Here is a 27,887-nt window from a genome sequence, read left to right as displayed (position 1 = left end):
TGTTAAATTAAATAAAAAAAAGAAAAGATTCATATTGGATATCAACTGATTATTGTTGTTTAAAGAAGAAAAAGAAAAAAGAGAGAGAAAAACTATCGGAGAATTTCGAAACGTTGTAAGAGTGTATTGTGAAGAGAGCATTGATTGGTCGTGTTAATTTGAGAACTCCAAAATAATATATGTATATGTACGTATATACAAAAGAAAAAAAAAACGAATAGAATTATATAGACAATTTCGTTGTTAAAATAGAACATATGAAGTTTACGAGAATATATGACTCCATTAATCGTTGATAAAAATACTAGTCGCGGAATGAAATGGACTCGGAAACGACAAACGATTGAAATTTATTGTATTACATGTGTAAACTCTCGTCGGGAGAAATTTGTAACTCGGGCCTATGAGGGGTAGATAACGTTCATTTTAAAAGTTGATTCGATTAAACGAATTGGCAATATGACGACTGTCACGTTTTCGCAAACTCGAAATGTTTCGTATCGTTAAAAAGACCGAATATAAATGGAACGATAAACAATGACTCGGTTGTTAACGACTGCGATAAATATTGCGTTTTCATTAACAATATTGATCGACGAGATACTCGTAACAAGTTGTAGTAATAAATATGAAAAGCTCATTGTAACAATACTATTCGAGAATATCGTAAATAGAAAGTATATAAAACAAATTTGTATGTTGAAAAACATTAAAATCGTGAGAACGAGATCATTAATTTGTTTCCTGTTCGTTGAAATATCGAATAAAATATTGATTATTAAATGATTATTCAATCGAATCTTTCTATATTTGTTTTTTATTTCTCGATATTCTTTTAATTCACGATATTTTTTTATTGTTTCGGACGTTATTAAAAACGTGTATAAAAATGAAGATATGTATATAAATTTATTTCAAAAGTATAATAAAGATTCTATCGATAAACGAATGGAAAATGGAGTTACTTTATAAGAGTGAAAATGCTTTGTAACTTTTTATGGAAACTAGTGAAGAATTTCTTTGTTTCCCTAGTAAAAATAAAATTGCAAACTCGGTTTTACGATATTTATGAAAAAGCTAAAGAAAGAAAGAAAAGAAAATAAAGGGGTATTGTAAACGAAATTAAATTAGCTAATCCGTTCGTTTCTTTTGCATTTCTTATTCATTTAATAATTTATAATTAATCTTAGGTATATAGATATGTATTCTCGATATATAGATATACGCGTATGTATAAATGTATGTACACACAAACTCTGTGGTTTTCATTATTCTGTCTCCATTCTTCGTTGATTTACACTAATACACGCGCACATATATTTGTGGAGAACCGCATTGTTCGGATTTACAATCCGTATTTATGACGTTTGACTTCCAATGCTACCGTCCAATTTTGATTCATTGTATACAATCGAGCTTATGTTTATGGTCACTTCACTCAAGCTTTAGCGAAGCTCTTGTAGCGACATACGAATCAACGATGCGCATTATAATCGCTTTGTTTAGAAAGGAACGAATCTGTATTATTTGCATTATATTGTAAATGTAGTAGAGAGTTGACTTCAAGTGCATTTTATTATGTAAAAAAAAAACAGTAGTAAAATTGTGTGCATTCATTTCTTTTTTATCTAGAAAAATTTTTAAAACAAACAAAGATTATCTGACATAATTTATTCTATTTATTATATATATATATATGTTTGTGCAGAAGGATTTTTATAGGTTTTTATGTTACATATAAAAATATGTTTATATGTTTATGTATACAGTAAGCAAACAAAAAAAATACTAAAAATCTCAACTCATAGGAACAGACATGTGTTCTTTTCGCATTTACGAATATGACACAGACTATAATTTTTCAAAACGGAGTAGCCAATGTCCAGATATACATATTTATCGATATGTCCCGGGCGCTGGAAAAAGTTTTGACATTCCCAGATATACCTACATACATGAATACGTAGATATGACATATAGAAAGGGAGTAATAAATTCTAGTTGTATCTAAGCGAAGATCGACGTAAAATTTTGGAATTCGTGTCGTCTGATGAATGAAAGATAATATTCCTTTGGACAACGTTATAATTAATTTGATATTTCGTTAAATTTCATTCATCTCAATGTTTTATCGGATATCGTTAATCTGTAAATTAATCTAACCGATATATTATAATTAATTATGAAAATAAAGACAAATATCTTTTGTAAATCTATAATTTGTATCGAACAAAATTAGTATTATTGATCACAGATGTGTAAAAAGGAACTTTTTATATAAGAATTTTTCTAATATAATAATACATCTTGAGGGAATTCTAAATATTCGAAAAAATATTCAAGAGAATATCAGTAAACGTAATCAAGAAATTCTTTGGAAGAACTTAATTCGTTGGATAAACATATAACGTCAAAGCGTGAGCATGAGAAAGATTTCTTTCTTAATTTCATGGTTGTTCTCGACGAAGGAAAAATTCCAAAAGAAGAAAAGTACATACTGTTGAATAGTTTAGATAAAATATTGTTCGTACATTCTCTATAATATACTATTCAAAAGCGAAGGTTACTAGTTCACGTTGCTCTCTTCATAGACGAAAGATAAGGAACAAAAATTTATCGTCGTACGCGAGGAAACGGAAGGAATAGACATTGGATGGAAGAAGACTCGAAACACGACTCCCATTTTCGATACATCCATTAAATTTTCAACTTGCTAGGAGACTTAGAATATCGATAGGTAGATGCGAAACCTTTCGGGAATTTAAATGCGTGTGGAGAAGATCGAACAGAGAAAACTGAAGTTCGAAATCGAAGGATTCGATTTTGTCGAGAAGACGAAAGTACTCCTTTGTACTTTGTTCGATTTTTGAATGGATCAAACGTTCAAACGTATGAAGTAAAAAAAAAGAAAAGAAAAGAAAAAAGAAAGAAAGAATGATCAACGAAGATCGTACGTAGCGTAAAAGAAGGGAAGAAAATTTTTTTAAACGGCGTAAAATCAAATTACTGTGCGAATTAACATCGAAAAGAGAAACATTGATTCGGAATAGATCATTTATTAATTGTAAATGATCGGTGTCATAATCGAGCGACCATCGAATTACCACATACGAATGCAATTTGCAAGCGATCGCGCATCGACCACTAATTAGGCACGAAGGTAATTGGTACGAACAACTTGATCCGTCGATAAGCTACACATCCTCGTTTCCTCTTGTTCCAGAGAAATGATAACGAACGATGATCCTAATTTTCGATTTAAATCTTTCGAATCGAATTCAAAGATTAATGATAAAGAAATTTCATGGTAATACTAAAAAAAAAAAAAAAAACATTTCAAACTATAATAATGAAGTTTAATTACCTTATATCGGAATTTACAACGATGTAAATTCAAGATTCTCTACTAGGGAATATGTAGGGGATTTACTCGACTGTATTTCATAGACAAGGCTGTATCACTCGGGTTTCTGGCTTACGGGAATGTCCTATGGGATAGCATTCCGTGTTTCGTAGATTCTCCGTCGATCTGAAACATACATACACACAGAGAAACACGTATGTACTCGAATCTCAGAGATTATCTTGATATGATCGTGAAATTCGATCATAGACATAACACAATTGTAATCTAGAGACGTTAAGCAATCACTCTAGACCGCAACTTAATGCCTAACTCATATACGCATTGCTTAGATCATCGACAAATATGTTCTGTTCTCTGTTGAGGTGTTAATGATCCAGAGGATTATGGAGTTGCTTTGAGATTAATCTCTCAAGTTTATCTCCTTGATATCCATGTCTTTTCTTCAATAAAATTGATTAAAGGAATTTGAATAATATTTTGAATAATTAATTGTAAGAAAATATAAGAAAGAAAGTTTCATTATCGAGTATCAACAAAATTGAAGAATATTTTTGATAATAATCTTTCTTTGTGATTGATGCACATTGAAAATTATTTTCACAAGTTTTTAAAAATATGTCAATATTTTATTTCTACGAGTACGTATATAGTATTACATAAATTAGCGAAAGAAATGTAAACGACAAGACGAAAAACATCTTGTAACTGCGTTTCGTTTATCAAAGAGTATTTCGTGTAAAAATAGGAAAGTTGATATTTAAAGAAGGCAGCTTTAAGGAACTCGTCTCTATGCATATATTTATCTACACATACATACATACATACACACATACATACATATATACATATATACGAATATATATATACAGTATGGCTGTAATTTGAAATAGCTATCCTTTTATTAAGAAAATGACTACTACCCCTTGTAGAAAATGAAAGCTTACTTTTTAATAATCTCACAGTTTCTTCGAGCTGTAATAGTAACCTGATACTTAAAACAACAAAAAAAAAACTTTTATCTAGAAGAATTCAATCATTATTATTATCTCTCTCTTTCTTTTATATTTCATAAACGAAGAAAAAAAATATATTAGCTTCTCAGTACCTACGGGATACTTATTCAACCGTAACAGCGTTAAACGTACAAAAGAAGAAGAAGAAGAAGATGGAAAGATAGAAAATCTAATGAAGTCGAAGGAAGAACCAGAGAAGGGATAAGAATAATAAAAATAAAAAGTCGAGTTAAAGATTTGAGAAGTATTCGTTAAGTACGGATCTAGCGATGACTTCTTTGTCTTCTCGTTCGAACAAGAAAAAAAAGAAAAAGAAAAAGAAAAAGAAAAAGAAAAGAAAGAAGAAGAAGAAGAAGCAGAAGAAGATGGAAAAGAAGAAGAAGAACCACTGGACGAAGGGCTCGAAAAACACTTTAACGTTTCCCTAGAGTTCTTCATGCTCGACTAACACGACCCTTGTCTTCCTCCCACCACTCACTCCGAGTCCTCTTCTCAGCCTCTTCGCGATATTGAAATTCGTGTCGCGAATAAAACTTGGATATTGAGAGAAAAGGAGAAGGAGAGAGAAAGAGAGAGAGAGAAAGAGGAAGAGCAAGACTGTCAAGGAAGAACGAATGAAAGTGAGGAAGAGGATATCAAGCGAATCTTCGAGAGGAAAAAGGAAGAAATATTTATCTTTCTATCGTGTGTTCTTCTCTTCTATCTCACTTATTTCCTCTTGTGAGAAACTTTAGATCTTGAAATTATACTCTCTCTTTCTCTCTCCTTCTCTTCATTCTTATTACTCCTTATTCATATTACTTCTTCATCTTCATCTTTATTTATCTTTATTCTTGTTGAATATTATTTGAGAACAAATTGACAAGATAAACAATAGTTATGCATTTTAAATCACGTGGTATATCGGCGATAGAATTTACATTATGACAGATTGTTTTTTATTTATTTTTTTTTTTTTTTAATGATAATTTATGCATATCAATAATTTATATCACAGGTTATCATTAAGCAAGACTAAATCAATCAATGAAAATTAAATGTTAATTATATTCAATATTTAAAATAGTGTAAGATTGATTTATTCGTGTTATTGCGGTCTCAGAATTATGTTAATTTTCTTATGCATATTTTTCAAAATCGTAACATCTCATGTCGAGTAAACAGAATTTAATTGTATCCAATTAGCGATAAATAGGACGATCAACGTAAATCTTTTCCAGATTCAACTTAGATTTCCTTTGGTTCTTGTTGTACCACCTTGCGTGACCAACGTTCATATATACTTTCCCCTTTGATGTTAACGATGTGGTGCTATTTCTACGTTAACTTGCTACGAACTGCAGTAACAAGGGACTTTGAATCACGTGTTAAGAAACTTCAAACCTGTTTGCTTGACCGATAATGGTCGTTGGATAATACTTCAAATGAATCGTACTTTGATTATTATTATTCACGATAATAAAAATTGTTAGATATTTTTTTTCGATTGAATATTCCTTTTCTTTAATCTTTTTTTTTTTATTCTTTTAATCCAATTACAAATTTTTTATCGACTCACTTTTTTAATTCGTTCACCTATTTAAGATGCTTCACAGCCGTTTTCTTTTTATTCCTTAAACAATTTAGTTTATAAAAAAACGTTATTCGATGTAAAAAAAAAAAAAAGGTTTTAGAACGTCTCTGCAACAATCTAGAACATTTACTAATCAGATATCAAATCTTATCGTCAAGTTCATTGAGATTTTTAGCCGAATGACATGTGAAGGGATAAAAATCGAAAAGAGAAAGAGAAGAAAAGATAGAGAGAGAGAGAGAGAGAGATAAGAAAATATTATTCGGAAGATTCTCATAGAGTCGAAAAGAATTCTTGAAGGAAGAAGAGATTGGATAGAAAAGAGACACACTACAGAAAGTTCGTAACGTGCCGCAGGATGATTCGTCCTTGAGAAGATCTGAGCTGGATTAAGAAGAAAAATGAAGAAAATTGGGATGGTGGGAGGCAAAAGAAAAAGAAAGACAGAGAGATATATAGATAGAGATTGGAAGGAGAGAGACTGTTATTTTATCCTCCTTCCTTGAATCCTTCATTTCTCACAAAGCCGATCCATCTCGTCAGTTTGCTTCGGAAAGCCGCTAGTATTAACGTCAGCTGAGAACACATCCATGAAATCGTAACATTAATTAATAAGCACGAATTAAAATTACTAATTAAGATAATGTTCTTTTTTTTCTATTTATAATTCTTTTCTTTCTTATTCTCTCTCTCTCTCTCTCTCTCTCTCTCTCTCTCTCTCTCTCTCTCTCTCTCTCTCTCTCTCTCTCTCTCTCTCTCTCTCTTGTCTTTCTATTACTCGTTTAATTACAAATCTTGATGACGAGAAAATAGTAAGGTTTATATTTCATCTCTCTTCACGTTACGATCTTAATGGAAATGTATTCGTTAAACATTTATTCCTTTTTCCATATTTAACGAAGTAAAAAATAACTTTTAAATCTTTCATTTACTTTTATCATTTTTCTTTTTTTTTTTTTTATATTTTTCAAACGTACAATACGAGAGAGGAGAAAATATTATTTTTGATCAGAACGATATCATAAACAATGTTATTGAATAAAGCCGGAAGTTTCGTGTAAACAAGGACGTATGTAAACGAACCATGAGCATCTACAACGTAGTATTATAAAGGTCAATGTTTCGTACACCTTCGAACGAAATGGACGTCGATCAATATTGTCTATGAATATTTTCTTTTATTGATATCTTCTATGATATCTTCTTTTAAAATTGTTAGTAGATATAAATTTTTAAGTTTTTCTTCTTCCCCTTGTTTTTTTTTTTGATCTTTTTATACGTGGTTTTACATACAACGAGATATCTAGCTCATCGAGTTTATATCCCATACTTTTATTAAAATTCAACTTTGAAAGATTTGTAAAGAACGTTTTTTTTTAAGATTAATAGATTGATAGATTGATGAAATAATTTCTTCTAATATAGAATTATCTAATGAACACATTTTCTAACATAATAATTTCCGTTCATCCTTGCCAACGATTATTATTTCCGGACTTCCAACTACCCCATTTAAGATCTCTGGCAATGACTATTTTGCAAAAGCATCGTAGAGGATTTCTCAATCTTAGTACTTGGATTCTATGATCGACGATCTATCTTGTTGAATTACTCGTCCAACGCGGACAACCCGGAAATTAATTTTCATCCTAAGCCAGTTAGGATATCGAGTGACAAGTTCTCGACGTTAAAGGCGAGAGAACACGCTATATATTCTATATATATATATATATATATATATATATATATATATATCGATGGTCTTTTTCAATTTACTTTTAATTACAACGTTAAAATGTTAAAACACAGCATTGTGTTCTCTCATTGCCCTTAAAGCTTTCGATCTATTGTAGGAAACATCGAACTAGCTTAGACATTATCGGTAAGAAGTACACTTTAATCTCATTTTCGCGAAAGTCGAGAAAAACAATGGTAGAGGTAGACGAAAAAGAGAGATTGCTTTTTGCTCTCTTTAGCGAGAACAGAAAAGAAACGGTACATTGTTCCTATTTCTCGTACATTCTTTACGAAAGAAAAATTTCAAAATGTCTACACGCGTATACGCGTATATATTCAACAAGATACGAAATTCTCATAGCCAAGACAATTTCTCTGTTATAACGGTGGACCGTTTGTCTTTATCTTCCATTGCTTTTTCTTTTTTTGTCATCTTTTACAAAGTCTTGTTTAAGGAGAAGATAAATACTAAGTAGTACTGGGCAATTGGATAAGATTTCAGTTGAGATAAAAAATTGTTGGAGAGAAAGAAAGAAAGAGATAGGTAGATAGAGAAAGAAAGAAAGAAAGAGAGAGAAAGACAAAGAAAAAGAATAAAAGTGTAGAATGATAAAATAATAAGAAATTAGGAGTAGCGTTTTATATGTGTGTTGTGTGCGTGTATAAGAGAAAAAGAGAGAAAGAGAAGGAGGAAAAGGAAGGAAAGAAGTTCTGTAATCGAGATCTAACGCGAAAATACGAGCTGTAATTTCGCTCGGAAAACGGCGTACTCTCTATCTTTATCTCTTTCTATCTCACTCTCTCTCTTTCTCTCTCTTTCTCTCTTGTTATTTCTTTTTATCTCGTGTTGGTTAATGACGTTCACGGTGGGCACAGATCGTCCAGCCAATTTCATGGAGATACAATAAAGAAGGAAACCTTCGTGATATTTTATTACGTCATTTCGTTCTAATTTTGCGACGATGGCAATGCTTGGAAGAACGATAATGCTTTTGCGTTTCGATATAAGATTCTCAAAGCTGCAAGTTCGTCTCTCTTTCTCTCTCTCTATTTCCTATTTCTTTTTCTTTCTTTCTTTTCTGATGAAGTACATACTTCAACTTTATACCTTTTTCATCGTGTCCCTACGATTTCGACGTTAAGCGAACTTGCGACAGTTTTATTTTTAATGGGCAATTTATCCAAAGAACACTTTCCCTTTATGTCTTTTTTATCTTCTAGAACGATTCACGTATGAGAGAAAATATTAAAATCGTAAAGGAAGAGAAAGAGACAGACAGAGAGACAGACAGAGAGAGAGAGAGAGAGAGAGAGAGAGAGAGAGAAGTAGATAAGATAGATGGTTGGATATATGTATACAGTTATCTATATATTAAATAAAACTAAACAATAAATATCTACATCTCAGAAGTAATGAAATATCTATCTTTGAAAGTGTACATATTCTATTTTTCTTACTTCCCAGTGTATTGTCATTTCATTTTCAATTTAATGTACTTTATAACTATAAGAAATAATACGTACGTAGATTGAGAAAAGAAATGAATGGACTTGAAGAAATGATAAAACGAGTTGATTCACCGTTCTATTACTCGCCAATTATACTAGGTATTTTTTCGTGCTTTTATTTAGCTACCTTTATAAATATATCTCTTTTTCTCTTTCTTCTTTCTAAGTGTAATTCAACGAGAAAGAAGGACAGAGAGAAAGAAGGAAAGAAAAAGAAAGAAAGAGAGAGAGAGAGAGAGAGAAAGAGAAAGAAGACATTATTACTCGTTAGTCTCGCCGTCTTTGTATCGAAACATGTAATGGAATATTAAAAATTGAAGAGCTTTTTCTTTCGTTCGAGAAAGGTAAAATAAGACAGAGATAAAGAATTAAAACGTTCGTTTTCCTTTTTTTTTTTTTTACCGAGTTAAAAAATGACGTTGAAATTTTTAAAAAGAAAAGAAAAGAAAGGAAGAGGAAAGAATAGAGGAAAAAGAAATAATGCAATATTTTTGTTGAAAATATTCTCGAACGGAAAAAAAAAATTGAAATGTTGTCCCTTTATAATACGTTCCAGATGAATTAACGTAGTTTACGTAGCACGAACGTTATCGGAAAATATCGACGTGATTATTTGTATTACTATGGAAGAAAATATAGTAGGGTTCGTGTGGTAAACGTTAAATTGAGTTCGATTAATCGAACTTTCAGGCGATATAGTCCGAAAAGTCAGCAAATGCTGTAGATAGTAGTAAAGGGAAACAAGTGAGTCTATTCGTAGGGATTGGATAAAAAAGAAGGGAAGGAAAAGGGAAAAGGAAAGGGAGAAAAAAGGGGAGAAAGACGATCAAGATGATCCATCGATTCTATCGGCCTTCTTGATAAGCGAGAAAAAGAGAAAAGCACGACGATTTCTTACTCGAGATGGGAAAATCGAAAGAACGATAGAGAAGAAGAGATTCTCTCTCTCTTTCTTACATACGAGATAACTCACCAAGATTCCGAGAGACTCCATTAAACCTTCAATGCATGATTTATATGAGAAAATATCAGGAAAAAATATTATACCGGTTATTAAGCAAATATTAAAGAGGATAAGAAATAAAAGAAATTACATTATCATAATTTTCACATTGGATATTAAATATTAATATTTTCATTCACGTGTATTTAAGAATTAAAGAAAACCTTTTAAATTATTCATCAGAACGTCGATTTTTGCAAAATTAAATAATAATAGGTAGAGCATCTTTGTATGTATATTTTCTTTTTCTTTTTTTATTCTGTTATAATTTTTACTTTGTATACTGTATTTTATCTGTTTTTACTCCGTATAGAAATGGAATAGATGAATCATATACCGTGATCGATCGAAAATAAGTTTTCCATAATAATTTTCTCAATTTTCGTTTTATTATTTGATCGTAGAAATATTAAAAAGTTAATATACATTGCAGATTCCTTTGTATTTTTTTAAATATGTAAAAATAATCATAGCCATATATGGTTCAACGCTTATGATGCACGTTCAATAAAATAATTCTTTTCACTTGGATAAATCTGTGAGTTATACGAATATATCACTATATTTTCTATCGTACAATGGAAAATTTCATATTCGTGGAATTTCTTCGCTTCGTCTGCTTGCATTGTCTATGTAATTTTAAGATTCTTTCTTTTCGAACGGGTACCGATAAATTCGAGCAATATTCACGTGGAAAACGAGAGAAGAAAATAGTACATACGAAATAAGAGATGTTTCACGTTCTTCTCTTCTTTTTTCCTTCGATAGCGTTGACACGTCTCGTCTGAAGACGAGAAGAAAGAGAGAAGAAAAAAGAGACAAGAAAGAGAGAAAGAGAAAGAGTAAGAAAAAGAGAAAGAAAGAAAACAGCTGGATTCACATCAGTTGAAAAATTCATTTTTGAAGAAGCTCCACATTTGCTTCGTCTTTTTCTGAAATTAAAAAATTCCGCGAGACCAGCCTCGTCATTCCTCAACGTCGCGTCGTTGTCTGTCTTCTCTTGTTCGAAGCTTATCCTTCGAAGAGGTACGTTATCTTGAAAGCTATCTTGAAAGCTATCTGGAACGACGATGAGCCGAGTAAAGTGCCAAGAAGAGATCGCTTGGATTTGAGCAAAGAAAAAAGTGAAAAGGAAAGCTCCAAATGGACGTTTGCACGACTCTTTCTCGAATATAAACATACACATACACACATGTATATATATATTTAGATATATATATTTATTTTATATATATTAGATTATATTATAATAGATTCATCTAATATATATTATATATATTATATTATATTATATATATATTTATATTAGATTTATATTAGATTTATTTAATATATATATATATGTGTGTGTGTGTGTATATTATATTATATATATATATATATATATATATATATATATATATATATATTAGATTTTTTAAGAAAAGATGAGACATAGAATGGAAAAATATTTTTAATATTTCCTTTTGGTTTTTCCGTTTTTTTTTCTTTCTATAACTCTTGACATCTTTCCTTTTTTTTTTATATTCTTAAAAAATCGTTATAACGATGACAATTCTTTTTGGAAAGATCGCTTTTAAGATTCAATATAATCGGAAGGACATATAAAAATAGTGATGAAATGATGAGATTAGAAACGGATAACATTTGGGAATAAAACGAGAAGTGTCAAGTAAGTCATATCAAGGGAACATAGTTGGAACTATTCGATCTAAAGGGATATTAAATTCAATCTAGTCTATGCTAGTCGAGTTTCTAAAAGCATCGAGCCTCGGACGTTAAGCACATTCACCGAAGCTCGTCAAAGTAACTCTTTACTCGAATTTTTTCTAGGGAAAAAGAAACTTTACTCTCTTGCCTGACGCTGGCTAACCAAGGATAGAAAGAGAAAAGGAATCTGTTGAGTACTTTTTATAGAGAGTTTCTTTTTTCAAAGGAAATAAAAATGGATGAGAAAGAATATGACATACTTTAGTGTTGTTTTACAGAGTCCAGCATCGTCTAGACCAAAAGATGAACATTATCTTCTCCAATGATCTTTTTTCTTCGATATCGAAATAACAAGAAGCGATAGCAAGAGATAAATCTCTCTCTTTCTCTCTCTTTCTCTCTTTCTCTGTCTAGCATAATTGTTAAATTATTCAAAAATTGAACAGAGTCGTATCGATCAGCATTGAAATTATTGAAGATTCTCAACATTGAGTGTTCCTTGCTTCTATACAAATCGATTTCCGATACACTCCGAGAACAGTTTGGAATCGTGTTAGATCCAATATCAGAGAAGAAGAGTTCGATATCTCTCAGAAAATTAATGACGTTAAACGGGACATTTAACGTTACTTACCGAACACCTTGATGAAGTATCCATTTCAATATTTCACGTTCACGGTGTATTAGATACAAGATAAGATCGAGGTAGAGCTTTTAAGTATAAGTGGAAATTCGTGTTCGTTCGTTATTCATATTTCAAGAAGGTGACTTTCCTCGTTAGAAAACTTAGAAATTTTTAAGAGAGTGAATAAAAATATCGAGAAAAAGAAACAAACTTGTTTATTACGTTCGACCTTGTGTCCTTTTTCTCTTTCTTTTTACTTTTCTTTTTTTCTTATTCATTTATTTATCTTAATGCTTAGAAGGATTTCGCAAAAGGAAAGATTTTCTCTCTTTCTCTCTCTCTCTCTCTCTCTCGTTTCATTTTTTATCAGAGAATTTTTCCTTATCCCAAATTCCACCTACGAATATGTTCTCCCTTTTGCCCTTTCCGACCTTTTGACCGATGCTATTCGCAGTTGTTGGAAGGATTTTGCGATATCAGCTTTCAGAGGCAATGTTCTCACGTGAAATTTGAAGCTTTAGAAAACAGAAGATATATCTACCAATCTATTTCTAACGTAAGTACGTACGTAAAAAGCTTTTTTCCTTAAATTATAGATAAAGAATTTCATGAAAAATTTGCTGGATGGATGGGAACGAATAAAGAAAGGAAAGAGAAAGAAAGAGAGAGAGAGAGAGAGAGAGAAAAAGAGGAAAGAACAAAAAAAAAGAAAAATAGTTTGACTCTCATGTCCTGCATAAGGAGATACGCATTATTGTGCATGTTGGATGAGAGGAAGCAAATGGAAGTCCGAAGGCCGGAGGTTAAGAGGGTAAGACAGGGAAGTAATGGAAAGGGGTGATATGAAAATTTGATCAGAACTGTATGAGGAAAGGCACGTCCGGAATCGGAAGTAACCTTGCTCGTCCCTAGGGATGCCTGACTGAACGACGCAAACGAATTCATCTAAACGGAGTTACGAGATGTCGAGAACATGAATTACGTGAAAGTTGAAAGACAGGATTGATTTCTTTTCCTTTTTCTTTTTTCTTCTTTTTTTTCTTCTTCTTTTCCTTTCCTTAGTTTCATTTATCTATCCATTTATGTAGATTTGATTTTCGACATGTAAAAGGAAGAAAAGTAAAGGAAACTCTGCAAATTTAAAAAGATTCGTGAATCTGTTTCCTTTTTTCTTTCTTTCTTTTTTTTTTTTTTTATTTCGAATGAAATTGGATCGGAAAATTGTCGTACGTTTATTTCTTTGTCTATCTATCTACTCTATCTACCTATCTACCTATCTATCTATCTAGCTAGCTATCTAGCTATCTTCCTGTATGTACCGAAACAAATGCCTTGAAGGCATAGAGAAAGAGAGAGAAAGAGAGAGAGAGAGAGAGACCGTAGAAAGTAACAAATTTTCGTGGATCACAAAGAATCTTTTACTACATAAATCGCAATCCGCAAAGAAGTTGCTTCGGTTTCTCGTTATTTCAGCCAAGAGATATATCAAAGGAGATTTACGTTTACCTAGTAACGGCAAGCATTTCACGTACGGTTTCTTCGTTTGTTTGTTTCAGGCCATTGCTGAAGCAGATAAAGAACTCGGCTGAGTCACACATAGTGCTGGACTGTTCCACCGAAAGGATTTACGATGTGTTGAAGCAAGCTCAACAAATAGGAATGATGAGCGACTATCACAGTTACCTCATCACTTCTTTGGTAGGTATTTTAATTAAACGCGAATGTAATTTTCGTATTTCACGATTTTCGATCTTTCTCTGTGTCTCTCTATTTTCTCTCCCCCTCTCTCATTTTTTTTCGTCCGTGATCGATGAGATTTCATTCTAAAGTCTCAAGAAAGCATCGACCCTATTCTTTTGATTCAGCTTACAAAGTAGGAGATAAATTATCTTTGAAAGGAAGTTAAACTCGATACAAATGTCAATTTACTTTTCTTTTTTTTTCCTTCACTCTCTTCTTCTTCTTCTTCTTCTTCTTCTTCTTCTTGTTAAATTGATTTTATCGAATAAGTTTTTTCTTCATTTTCTTTAACGCCATCCACTTAGTAAAAAAGATAAAGGAACCCTCAAAAGATCTGAGGATTTTTGTCCCACTTGACTATTATTTCTTTTCCAAGAAGAATTCGTAAAAATCGAGGTCGTCATTCGTAATATTCGAGATGACGTTGCCAGTTAAATCATCCGTGAGAAAACGCTGTGGGATCGATTACCGTGAAAGAGAGAAAGAGATGGCTTTATATCTACGTGCTGATCACGAGGATGATTACAACTCTTCGTTTTCCGTCACACCTCCGACATATCGATTATTCGAGGTACAGTTAATCGCACGGAGAGTGATGATTCTTCTCTCCGGTTTTCTCTCATCGAAATTTATCGAGCATAAATTTTCTAACCGAATGCCTCGCGAAACTACTAAAATGATTTTCGTCAGTCAAATGAAAGATGCGATCTTCGAAGAAGAAAAATAAAAGAGAGATAGAACGATGATGAATAATGATATATCATTTTTAATAGAAACAATATTACATATTTAATAATGTTTGTATAATTAACATTTAAATGTATGTGATTATAAAATTACAACACACGCAGATACACACGCGTATCAATGCTTAATATAGTTTAATACGTAATACAATTATTTAATTTCTTACTAGATTTCGTAAAAAAGAAAAAAATTATGATAATGCAATTCTGACATTACTTCTGTTTTTATATTCGTTTAATAGATAATATAATGTTCGTTTTGCTGTATATTTATGAAAAATTAAATTATGTATTATGAAGTTAACAATTCACTATTCAATATATATTTGATTTTATATTATATGATTTTATAATTTAGTTTTGTGATTTAGATTTTGCAATTTTTAATTTTGTAGTTTAAATTTACGTATTCGTCAATGATATTTCCCGATTATTTATAATTTTCTCAAGCATATTTTATAATCCTTCGTACGATTTTCTTTATTTATAAATAATTCAGAGTTACTCGTTAAAAAAATAAAGAAAATTGTATATCGCATTCCGGGTTTTCTTCCTATATTTACGAAAAAAAATGTGGACGGGCTGATCGTATTATTCACGGAATAGTAAATCACGATGGTCTAGTAGTATGCGTTATAAGACTCACCAACGAACATGAAATACATATATACTTACTTGTGCTTTCATGAACGAGCCACACACGTTTAAACGATTTCTACGGTCATCGTGGAAAAAGTGTATTTACCGTCTCCAACATATTCTTCAAATTTTAAAGTTAATCTTGAAATATAATATACGAATAAATTGGAATAATTCATTTAAAAATACTGAATAAACTATCTCTCTGGAAAGCATAATAACATAAATTTTGCTGATTCAGTTAATTATTCGTTCGTGTAGCTTATTAAATATAACGAAGTGACTTAATTAATAAATTTTTATAAATCACGAAACCTGAATCTTTCTACGCATATGTTGATTTATTTTATTTTGAAAAATTTGCGTATTTCAAAGCACGTTGTAACTACTCCACCGAGTATATGTAAAGGTATTCGTGTAACGTAATAGCATTAGTACCGACGATAATCTAGTTGGCTGATAGCAAAACGAAATAACCGTTGGCTTCTATGTCGGTTCGCTGTGAAATTTAAAATTCAGAAAAAAGAGAGAGAAAGGGAAAAAAGAAGGAAATAGAAAACGATACCAAAAATATGCAGATAGAAAGAGAAAAAGAGAAGTGAAAATGAAAATTCACCTTGGTTTTCTTGAAATGCGAAAAAACTGGCAGAAAATTGCAAAAATCGCTTTGAGTCACGTTTTTCACGTATATATATATATATATATATATATATATATATATATATATATATATACATGTATATATGTATATATGTATATATATGTATGTATGTATGAGGATCTTGATGTATCTTCAACCCTCTTGTTCAACCCCTCCATCAATTTCCTTTATACTTTGCTGACGATAAGCAGAGAATATATCCGTGAGATGCGTACGAGTATGTTGTAAGAAGTACATAAAAAAAATTCGTTTTTCGAGATAATAATAATAATAATAATAATAATAATAATAATAATAATAATAATAATAATAATAATAATACACAAATAATATAATACAATATAAATATATATAAATAATAATACTGATAATTATTATTATCGTTATTATTATATAAAGTTCAATCCCTTAATAAAAATTAAAGTAAATAATAAATGATCCGTCGTACTACTGTCGTTTCTGTCAAACTAGAAACATTCGTACCAGTTCGTTTCTGTTGCAAGAGCTTTTTCGAAGATAAAAGAAAAAAGAAGAAAGCAAAATAAAAAAATAAAAAAGAAAAGAAAAGAAAAAAGAATGACATTACCCATGAATATTATAAATACTAATGATTAAGAGATAATTAAATAGCGAATCTGTCAAGATAATAATGAAAGGAGAAGGAAGAATGAGAGGGAAGTAGACAAAGACGAATGATTGAAGAGCGAAGAAAAGGGGAATGGAATTGGAGTAAAAGAGAAGAAAGAAGGTGACAGAGAAAAGCTTCGTACGTGTTTCGTGCCAGAATGCTCGGCCGAACGATCTTCGCAATATCGTCGGATTCTCTGTGTTTCACGATATCCATTCTTATCGAAATCTTTCCTCTTGCACCGACGCGGAAGAGTCTCTTTGCGATTTTTCTAGACGCCTATCGAGAGATAGGGGAAAGATAGAAAAAGAAAAAAGAAGAAAAAACGAAAAAAAAAGAAGGACACACACACATTTCCTTTTTCATGGTTTTCACGTTCGGATAAAGCACGATTGTCGCTTTTGCAGATTTGTTCTTTTTTTTTTTTTCTTTGCGAAGAACGATCCTCCGATGTCCTTTCAACTCTTCTCCTGTGGAATTATAAGGGAAAGATGAAAAGAGAAAGAGAAGTGTAACGATCCTTCGAAAAAAAGAAAAAAGAAAAAATAAGAAAATAAAAAGAAATGATTTACAAACAACGGTATAGTGTCACGAATTATTGATTGGAATTTTTTTTTTAGATCGAAAGGTAGAAGAACCAATGGGGAATATTTGTTCGGCATTCAAGTTCGAGCCAGATTACACCGATGGAATTTCAAGGAGGATTCAAAACGGACTAAAATCGTTTCGAGATCGAATATATCGAATCGATTTTCTATCGAGTGGATTTGTAACATTTAATCCGTGACTAAACGGATATTCTTTCTCACTTCAAAACCAAGATTTCGTTGAATGAATTCGTTAATAATAATATCAATTTCGAAATATTGTATCTCAATATATCAATTCTCTCTTTAATGACTCTTCATCGAGTTCTCTAACGAGAATAACGAACGACGATTAAATTTCGAAGTAATTAAAACTGATAATGCTCTTGGGAAATACGATAAAAGTCAGAGAGAGAAAGAGAGAGAGAGAGAGAGAGAGAGAGAGAGAGAACGATGGAGAAAGATAAAAAATAAAGTAACACTATTACGAAATTGTTACGATATCTAATCGTACTTCATTTTCGGCTGTACTTTAAATCTTCTCTAACCAGCTGTTTGTCCTGTAAACTATTTTCACGCCCTAGAAGAAAATAATTTTTCTCTCATTTTTCCCTCTTTCTTTCTTTTTCTCTCCAAACGTATTCTCTCGGATAACAAAAGATTTATATTTAAGCGTTTCATATTCGTCTCTAAAAAACATTCTTTCGTAATTAACATTTTTATCAACGACACCAACGTTTCTCTCTCTCTCTCTCTCTCTCTCTCTCTCTCTCTCTCTCTCTCTCTCTCTCTCTCTCTATCTCTATCTCTCTCTCTCTCTCTCTCTCTCTCTCTCTCTGTTGAATTTATATATATTTTGTTAGATTTTTTTATTATTTTCATAAGTATATACCCGTCCTTATTTATCTTCGTCTTTCTCACTTAAAAATGAATAGGTTGTGTTGTAGGAAAGACAAAAAGAGAAAAAAAGGAAAGAAAAAGAAGAAAAATAGTGGAAGGAATTCAAGACCTTATATGTATATTTATATAATCGTAGCTTCGCGATGGAACGATTTATCTCGCGGTCTCCCAGCAGATTTCAATTTAGATCCATTAAAATGTAAATTAGCGCGGGTATTTGTTCAGACGCTAGGGCCGGAGGTGTGCTTTCTTCGGAGCTCTTCCTGTTGACTCGGCTCTTCCCAACGACCGGTAGATGTTGGAGAATGAAGGGAAGGGTAGTTTACCCCGTAGATCTGACCTATGAACGAATTGTTAAGGGTCGCAGTTCCCCTGGCACCCACTTAATTGCCGTCTCCCTGCGTTAAATGCTCTGCCGCTCTTTAAAAGGACTAGCGAAGGACTTCCTCTAATCGCGAAATCTATCGACTTGGATTATTTCGATTAACGATGTTACGAGAAAGGAAGAGTAAGAGTAAAAGAGAGAGAGAGAGATAATCGATTTTTCCTCGATTAATAGAACGAACTTAAGTCGTCCTTGGAAAAACTTGACGAGAAATCCTTGAAATTCAATAAAACAGATTTTGATCAGGATTATTATAATGAAAATTATCTTCCATCGATTTATATTAAATTAATAAAGTTTTCTATTCGGTTTAGGTTTATCCTTTCATTTTTGTAGATATTGGAAATAATATTGGTATATTGTATGATATTTATTCGTTTGGTTTAACCTAAGAAAGATCTGACCATTTCTTTCGATTGACGTTGTTACGAGAAAAGGATAGAAATAGAGAGAAAGAGATAATCGATTTTTCGTCGAACAATAAGACCAGCTTAGTCGTAGATAATCATTCTTGGAAAAACTTGACGAGAAATGAGAGGAAATCCAGGATTCAATGAAACGGATTTCGATCAGGATTATGAATCGTGTTATCTTTCAACGGAATGACCGTAGTAACAATCTCTCTTTATATCCTTTCATTATTACAGAGTATAATTCAATCGAGGAACTAGCTTATAAAAATAAATAAAATAAAAAAAAGAAAATTACAACCTTTTTTTATGTTGGAATTATAATAATAATATAGTTTTCTTTCTCTTTCTTCTTCTCTTTTTTAATTATCAAACTCTATATCGATTATATTACTCTCACTTTATGTATTTTCAGCTTTAATTCGTACGCAAATACAAAATAACATAAATACATCTATATATTATATTCTAGGATACACTTGTGAAACTTTGTGAAATTTGGTATGAACTTGACAAACTTAATCATAATACATCTTTGAAATTTAACATGGGCAAAGTATTATACCATAGCGACCGAGAACGGTGCCGGTCATTATGGCTGTTATACTTGTTACGGTTACGACGATTGTTATCATCGTTATAGCTTTCATCGCCATTAAGGTTCTTATTATGTCGCGTCTATCAGGCCACGTAATAGCTACGAGAGTCCAGGATCAACCCTTCGTTCTAGTTGTGGTTGTTTAATATCGTCAATGTTACGTCGGCGCTTTTTCATATGCGGATACACGCGTGATTTTGCCGGGTTTCATACTATCATTATCGTTCCAAGTATCTTGGTAAATTGGTCACTTCGTTAAAACTCGTCATTAACTCGAAGATATTACAGAAAGAGAGAGAGAGAGAGAGAGAGAGAGAGAGAGAGAGAGAGAGAGAGAGAGAGAGAGAGAGAGAGAATCGATTATGATCGTAGAACGATTCTAGATATAATTCTTAAAAATGTAATATATCATTTAATCGATCATTATTATATAAAAAGTAGATAAAAAATAGTTGGATAATCTCTATTAACATTTGATCAAACATTATCAGATAAAGTGAAAAAAAATGGAATTGAGTAACTTTGATAATTAATTTGGAATTAAAAAGCGATGTATTACTTATCTTTATAATCTGTTATTTTTTCATTGATCATATTATACATCATGAGAATAGACGTTCTTTAGAAATTGTAGGATCAAGTTAAAAAAAAAAAAAAGAACATAAATTCATAATCAATAGATTTCAAATTCTAATGACGATTAGTCGATTCCACTCACGTCATCTCATCCAAGTTTTTTCTTTCTCTTCACTTCTATCGATCGCATCGATATCGAGAGCGTCTAGGTTGCACCGAGTGTCGTCGAGGGAGAAACCAAGCTGCGATTGGCCTATTTTTGACGATAATCGACGAGAAAAATCGTGAGTCTCGTAAGGCGGAAGCTGCGAACCACTTGTTCGGAAATATTGTGTGGTATTAAAAATAAGAGGAAAGAAAAAAGTAAAAGAAAACAAGAGAAAAAAAAAAGAGAAGATAAGAGAGGAAAGAAGAAAAGAAGAAGCAAAAAAGAAGGAAAATAAAAAACGGGAGAAAAGCTCGTCGTCACTTTTTCAGGAAAAAACTTTTCAAGTTTAACAAAGAAGAAGGTTAAAGTTCTCTAACGATTATAAAAATGACAGTCGGTTAGACGTTTTTCTCGATATTGCTTCGTCTCTTATTACAAGAAGTATTACCAGTGTTAAAAACGGAAAAAAGATGAGGAAAGATTCGAGACAGTTGGATGATCGATCATCGATTGATCGACTTTTTAAACTTATCGAACAGGTGTTGCCGGACACAAAGAATAATAAATGACTTTCTCCCGTTCATCTCGTTTCTTCTGGAAAGAAAAGATCTATAATACACACACACAGACACATTACATACGTATGTATGTATGTATGTATGAATGAATGTATGTATGTATGTATGTAACACTGGAATGAATGACGATTCGAAATCTCTTTGATCATTATCTTTAATTCGATGAGAAAGGAAATCACTATTCGAAGATTTTCCTCGCGGGTGAAATTTCCTTCACTCTTTCCCATTTCTTTTGTTCTTTTCTTTCCTTTCTTTTCCTTTCATCAATTTCGATGACTCTGAAGCTGGCAATTAACTCGAAACGCACGTTGTATCGCAAAAGGTTTTCCATCGTTTTTCTTCTTTTCTTATTCTCTCTCTCTCTCTCTCTCTCTCTCTCTATCTATCTATCTCTCTCTTTCTTTTCTCTTCTTTCTTTTTCTTTTATAGGAACACGAAACGAGCCACGGATCGATTTGCTATTGGCGAACAAACGAAGTTCGTTAAGTTTAACGCGTACGATCGGTACCATTATTTTCGAGAAGGGGTTTATGCCGATTCACGAACCGAATAAATGCCCGTGTGACGATGAATGATTGGTTTGGTAAAAAAAAGGAAAAAGAAGAAAAGAAAAGGAAAGGGAAAAGAGAAGAAAAGAAAGAATACAAAAAAAAGAAAATGCGTACGAGACGAGTTACGAACGTTTTCACAAGTCATTTACGAGCTAGTTCGTCGCGTATCGATCGATTATTAATTGCAATTAAGACGAACTTCAATCTTTTATTAATTATTATTTTTTTTCGTCAAACATGGACGATTGTTATTTTTCTTGATCTAAAATGGAAACTTCCTGTTCTTTTTCTTTGTTATAATAATAATAATAATAATAACAATTATTATTATTATTATTTTTCTTCGTTAATTAAAAGAGAATGTTTCGAGAAGATTGAATTAAAGGAATTTCTTTATAATTAATTATTCGTAGTTGACTTTAATTTTGTAAAAAAGAGAAACACACACGCGTATACGCGCACACGCACATACACATCGATCGAATTTAATTATTACTGGCCTTACATAGTACATACGTATATTGACAAAGTACATTATAACTTCGAGGCTAAAGTCAACGAGAAAGAGAAAGAGAGAGAAAGAGAAAGAGAGACAGAAAGAGAGAAGGATAGAGTCAGAGAGAGTGAGTTTATTTCACAGTCAAAGTAACGAGCTATTCGTTGAGAAATTTGTCGGTCGTTTCCATGCACGATGAGAATGTAATTATACTTCACCGAGAGTCATTATTCGACGTTAAATCCTAGATTTTACACTATCACTGAGTAAAGTTTGATCGGCCATATCGTTGCCAACTTTTCATAATCCGTTCAATATGCGAGTACTTTGGAAATGAGGCTTTCACGGTGGTCGCTCGAGTAAATCCATGAAATTGAGATCTTAGCTTTGCGTTCCCTTCGCGAGGGAACTTGGAAGGGAGGATTATCCTACTTGAATTCGAAAGAAGGAGAAATGATCGATAGAATTTGAGAGATGGTATAATTGAATTCATCATTTTTTATTATCGATAACATTGAACATTATTGTCAAAACGAATGTTCGCACAATGGACGATTTTGAATAACAATAACAACGATAATATAGTGAGATAATGATAATAATGTAATATCAATATTAATAAATTTAATGTTAATTATATTGATAGACAGATAAATAGATTTTATTCATAATACAAGAGAATGTATATTATTGTAACAGTTATTAATGTATGAAAAGATAGATGGATAGAGAGAAAGAGAATGAGAAAGAGAGGTAGAAACAGATATTAATAATCCTTCGAATAGTTTAATGAAATTTAATAAATTAATGAAAATTTGCTTTCACGCAGGATCTTCATAGCGTCGATTTAGAAGAATTTAAACATGGCGGGACCAATATCACTGCCTTCCGTCTGGTTGATCCAGAAAAGCCAGAGATTCAGCGAGTTGTACAAGACTGGATCTATGGTGAGAAGCGTTATAATCGTGAACTCGACATGGGCCAGGCATCTAATAAGGTGAGAAAGCCCCAGCAGTTTCGGAGTTTCTCAAATTTATCGTTCTATCTTCCTAACCCCATTTTCCACAGAACCGGACTTACGCTTGAGAACTCAAAACCGAGCGTGAACATTGATTAAATCGTATTTCTTCTACACATATGACTCGAACAGGTATAATTGACTTCGATATATAACCGTTTTAAATTCGTTAATTCGACTAATCCAAGCGTAAAACCTTTCTGGCTTGTCGACTTTTCACTACTAAAATTTTCAATTATTCGATTGACTTCGTCAAACTGAAAATAAATAAAAGAAATCCAAATATTCTATTAAAGTGGGTATTTAATCAATGTTCTCGCATAAAAATATTAAACATAGAATTTTATTGTAATGGCAAAGTAAACTTTACTCTTCGTTCGTACAATTCGATACATTTGTACAAAACGATACGATGAAAATATTAACGTTTGAGATATGGACTAATTTCTTTCGTGAATAATCTGAAAAATTAACAATTAACGTTATTATTTCATACGAATTCCATACGAAAAATATTGACAATTATTCAATTACCTGGTTAAAACGATTAACGTATAATCCCTGAATCAATGAGTGAAGGTCCACGCAGAAACGAGATTTAAACTCTGAACGAGTCTCCGTGGAGATAGAAAATAGGAGAGAAATTTTTATCGAAAAAAACGTAGTAGGACCTTGTCGATCGTTACAGGACCCAACTGAGCGAAGTCACGATAATTGGACGTAGCCGATTGAAAAGTTCACGAGGGAAATTGAATTTCGTAGCTTGGTAGGGAGAAACTGCAAAAGAGAAAGAGAGACAGAAATAGACAGACAGACAGACAGACAGGTAGTGAGATACACACAGAGAGAGAGAGAGGGAGAGAGAGAGGCTGCTGCTCATAAGAATGCAAATACCGTGTGGAAGGCAAAGCTGGTACTGATGGTGGTGCAATTGCAACGAGGATGGTACACGCCTTTTGGGCTAGTAAGCTTGTCGTGCGTGTACAAAGCCCATTGGAGAAGGGCTAGATCGAGCGAACTATTTGCCCAGAACTCAAGTGCACAAGGGAAACATAGATGCTAACGTCTCTAATTAAACAGGAATACCTAGCACGGTCTAGGGTCCCTAGCTATGCACCAACCCTCGAACTATATGGACGAAAACGCATGAGAGCTCTACTCTATACGCGTACCTTTAATCGTGTCTCTTCTCCCATATTTGAACGATACAATCTCTTGAAATTGCTTAAAGTAAGAGAGCAAGAAAGGATATTATTATTACTCTAGAAATTTTATTTAATTTTTCGAGATTACATATCGTCAGCAATATTAAGAATTTATTCATGCTTATTCTTATTAAAGAATTTATTTTATTAAAGAATATTATCTTGTTGGTCAAGATTTCTTTAACCCTTCGCACTCCAAATTATATTTCAATTTAGTTATCAGCAGCTCTCAATCGCTTTTAAATGTTTTATTTGATATTTATCTCAATTAAAAATTAGGACAATTTAAATAAATAAAGGAAAAAACAAATTCAATTAAATGTCTACACTATTTACACTACACTCAATTAAATGTCTAACGCTATCGTCGTATTTTGTAATTTTCAAGTGTATGATATATCTTGAAACTGATGAGCTCTTGAGATAAAAACTAATGTCGACATAGGAGTGCGAAGGGTTTAATATTGAATTATTCTTCATCGATGAAAATTTTCTATTACGAATATCATAGAATGAACATTTTTCAACATAGACAATCACACAGAACATAGTAATGCGTATAATATTGTATTTTAAAGATTCTTTTTATCAAAACATGCACGCAACTGCTGTTATCGACGAATGTATGGAACGTTGACTGCTTTCAGGCGCAATATCGCAGAAAGTATTAAAGTTCGATCGAATTCAATTCCTTGAAAGAAAATATATTTTGATTTCGTAATATGATGTAATTATCATCGCGTAAAGTTACACGGATCGATCCAAGATCATTGTAGAAATTTTTTATGATGGAACTTGACCGATTCGAAATAATTTTGTTAGAACGGAAGGATGTTCGCGAGAATTGGTTTACAAGATAGAGCGAGCCAGTCGTATGTCTCATCTTGGAAATAATCTTGATGGATGGAAGGAAGAAGATGGAGAGCAGAAGGAAGAAGGAAGTCGAGGAGAATGGAAGGGGAAGGGAATAGGAGAAGTAGGGAGAGTAAAGGAGTTTACATCGGGAGGGAGGATAGTCGAATCGAGGGTGATTAGTCATTTGCTCGCAATTAGCGACTATCGCACGAGATAGTCATTGCCAACCGTAATAAATCGTTCGTTTGGGTTAACGAACACGCGATCTGTCTTCGAAAGTGCGACTCTGCTATACCCCGTCACGTTTAGATCGGATCCGAATGAATTCCAGGACAATGACGCGAAGACGATAAATCTACCCTCGCGAATCCTGCCAGTTTGCGAACGGATTCGTACTCGATCTTGCTCTACGTGGTATCTACGTAGGATACGTATATAGACATATAAATCACATGTTCGATGGTAGATCCATTCGTTGGAAGATCAGACTCGATGGAAACCAAAGTTAAGAGATCACGCTTTTGACGTTGCGATTGCGGGAGGAGAATGCAAAGTAAGAAAAATTGCTGTTAGTCAGATGAAAAGGATTTAAGAAAAAAAAGAAAAAAGAGAAAAAAGTAATCGATTGAAAAGAAAATTGATAAATTTTATAAAAGATTAGAAAAGGACGTCGACGTGTATGACGCGTGAAGTTATATGACGTTTAAATTCCGTATTAATTTATTGTTAGTATTGATGATAATTAACGTACATTAGGCAAGTATAGTGTGGCGACAGAGTAATCCATAGATCCGCCCGTTTGCATCGATTAAATGAGCCATATCTCAATCATAAAGCTTACACGCATACATTATATATAACATGTAACTATGTTAAACGTATATCGATATATACACCTATACAAACACGTATAAACCATCAATGATCCGATCTATCGTAATAGAATAGCGTTCGGAAGCTTTTCCGATGATACATACATACATACATACATACATACATACATACATACATACATACATATATACATACATATATATGTATATATACATACATATATATATATATATGACTGAAGCTCGATAAAAGATCGCCATCGTGGATGATCGCCTATTTCCAAATTCTCCGGTTTGACAGTATTTGAATTGCGAGATCGTGGGAGCTTAGGTATGACGAATAGGTAATAAATTATATAATGAACTGTATCAACGGATATCGGACACGACAGTAAAGAATTTATTAAATTCCTGAAAACTTCACTAGAAACAATTTAAAAGATATTAAAAGTCGAAAATTAAACAATTTCTTAAATCTTTTACCAACAAATATCATTCGTAATAGCTATTGTATCTCAATTAATTTAGATATTTTTCTTATTAATTAGATATTTCTTCTTATTATTATTAACTTCGATGTTGTATTTTAAATGATTCATAATGTCATTTGATCGTTATTACGGTTAATCTATTTGTAAAAGGACAACATATTAGAATTGTTTCGTGTAACGATGCTACATAGATGGTTGTCCTATTGGGAAACGTTAATTGGTAAGTGTAATGAACGAATCTCGGACACCTTGAACGAGTTCACGAAACAAACTCGAGGATATTTGGAGAGGAAATGGAGTGAAGCTAAACAACTCGAGCGTGCAATTAACGATGGCCTCGAAAGCTGCTTGCTTCTCGTTCGATGGCCCACAAAGGTCCACAGATTGTGGATCGTCTCTTGCATCTGCCACGACGACGATAGGAACTACCGAAAAGTTGAGAAAAGCGATGCCCGACATTTAACCGTTTTCATACGTAACAGACAACATCTGCCACCGGTTAGAAACACTTTTTCTTATCCTTAAAAGCAACCGAATTGGAGGGTTCGTAGGTTTGGCCAATAGGACGCGTTCGTAACAAGTTTCTCGGATAACTTTTTGCCGACGCTGCGTGATACGTCGTTATGACGGTGTTGAGAGAGGAGGTTGGAAAGGGGTTTTGAAACGAGCCGTTGGCACGTGCGACACTCTGACGAGTATCTTGCACGGTTGGTTTTAGCTGACGATGTAATTATTCCGAGCCATGATCGGGCTAAACGATATTTCGATATTTCTTATTCTCCATGTAAATTTATACGTGTGTATGTGTATTAATTATTATAATTCACCTGACCTATTAATTATAATACATCGTCTTAAAAAACATATTTCTTATATCATAATTATAAAACGTATCTAAAAATGTTATCTCGCATAATCATGTCGAGTATATCATATTTTTATCGTCTCAGATACGAAGAAATATATCAACTTTATTGTACTTGAAAATATAATGAAATGCATCATAATATTACGAATGAAAAAATCTATTAGCTTTCATCAGGTTTTTATTTGATCAGAAACGTTAGCGAGATGGAAAATGTTGGATTCCAAAGACTAGTTTTAAAAAGGAAGAGGCAAATAGATAGCACTGGAAGTAACGGGTAATGAAGTGTTGCCCTAAGGGAGAATACCACATAGTATCATGGGGACACTTTGCCTTTTGCTCTTCCTTCTTTCCTTCATCCTTCTTCTTTCTCTTTTTCTTTCTATTTCTTTTTTCTTTTCCTCCTTTTACCTTTCGTTCGTTCCTTGCTTTCCAGCGAA

The 27,887-nt window shown here is 32.4% G+C and overlaps 1 protein-coding gene across 10 annotated transcripts in view; it reads left to right on the top strand.

Annotated features, from left to right (window-relative positions):
- Positions 1 to 27,887, top strand: part of LOC127068987 (glutamate receptor ionotropic, kainate 2) — a 216,527-nt gene that overhangs the window by 162,987 nt on the left and 25,653 nt on the right. For all 10 annotated transcript variants that reach the window (XR_007783264.1, XR_007783265.1, XM_051005511.1 and 7 more), the window contains 2 exons: positions 14,094 to 14,235; positions 23,010 to 23,177. Coding sequence is in view for 8 of the 10 variants with exons in the window: in XM_051005511.1 (XP_050861468.1) it covers positions 14,094 to 14,235; positions 23,010 to 23,177 (310 nt within the window). In the remaining 2 variants the exon portion in view is untranslated. The remainder of the gene's footprint in view (positions 1 to 14,093; positions 14,236 to 23,009; positions 23,178 to 27,887) is intronic.

Source organism: Vespula vulgaris, chromosome 14 (assembly GCF_905475345.1).
Source record: "Vespula vulgaris chromosome 14, iyVesVulg1.1, whole genome shotgun sequence".
Lineage (NCBI taxonomy): Eukaryota > Metazoa > Arthropoda > Insecta > Hymenoptera > Vespidae > Vespula > Vespula vulgaris.
The sequence above is the reverse complement of the archived record's forward strand: the minus strand, read 5'-3'. Positions and strand labels throughout refer to the sequence as shown.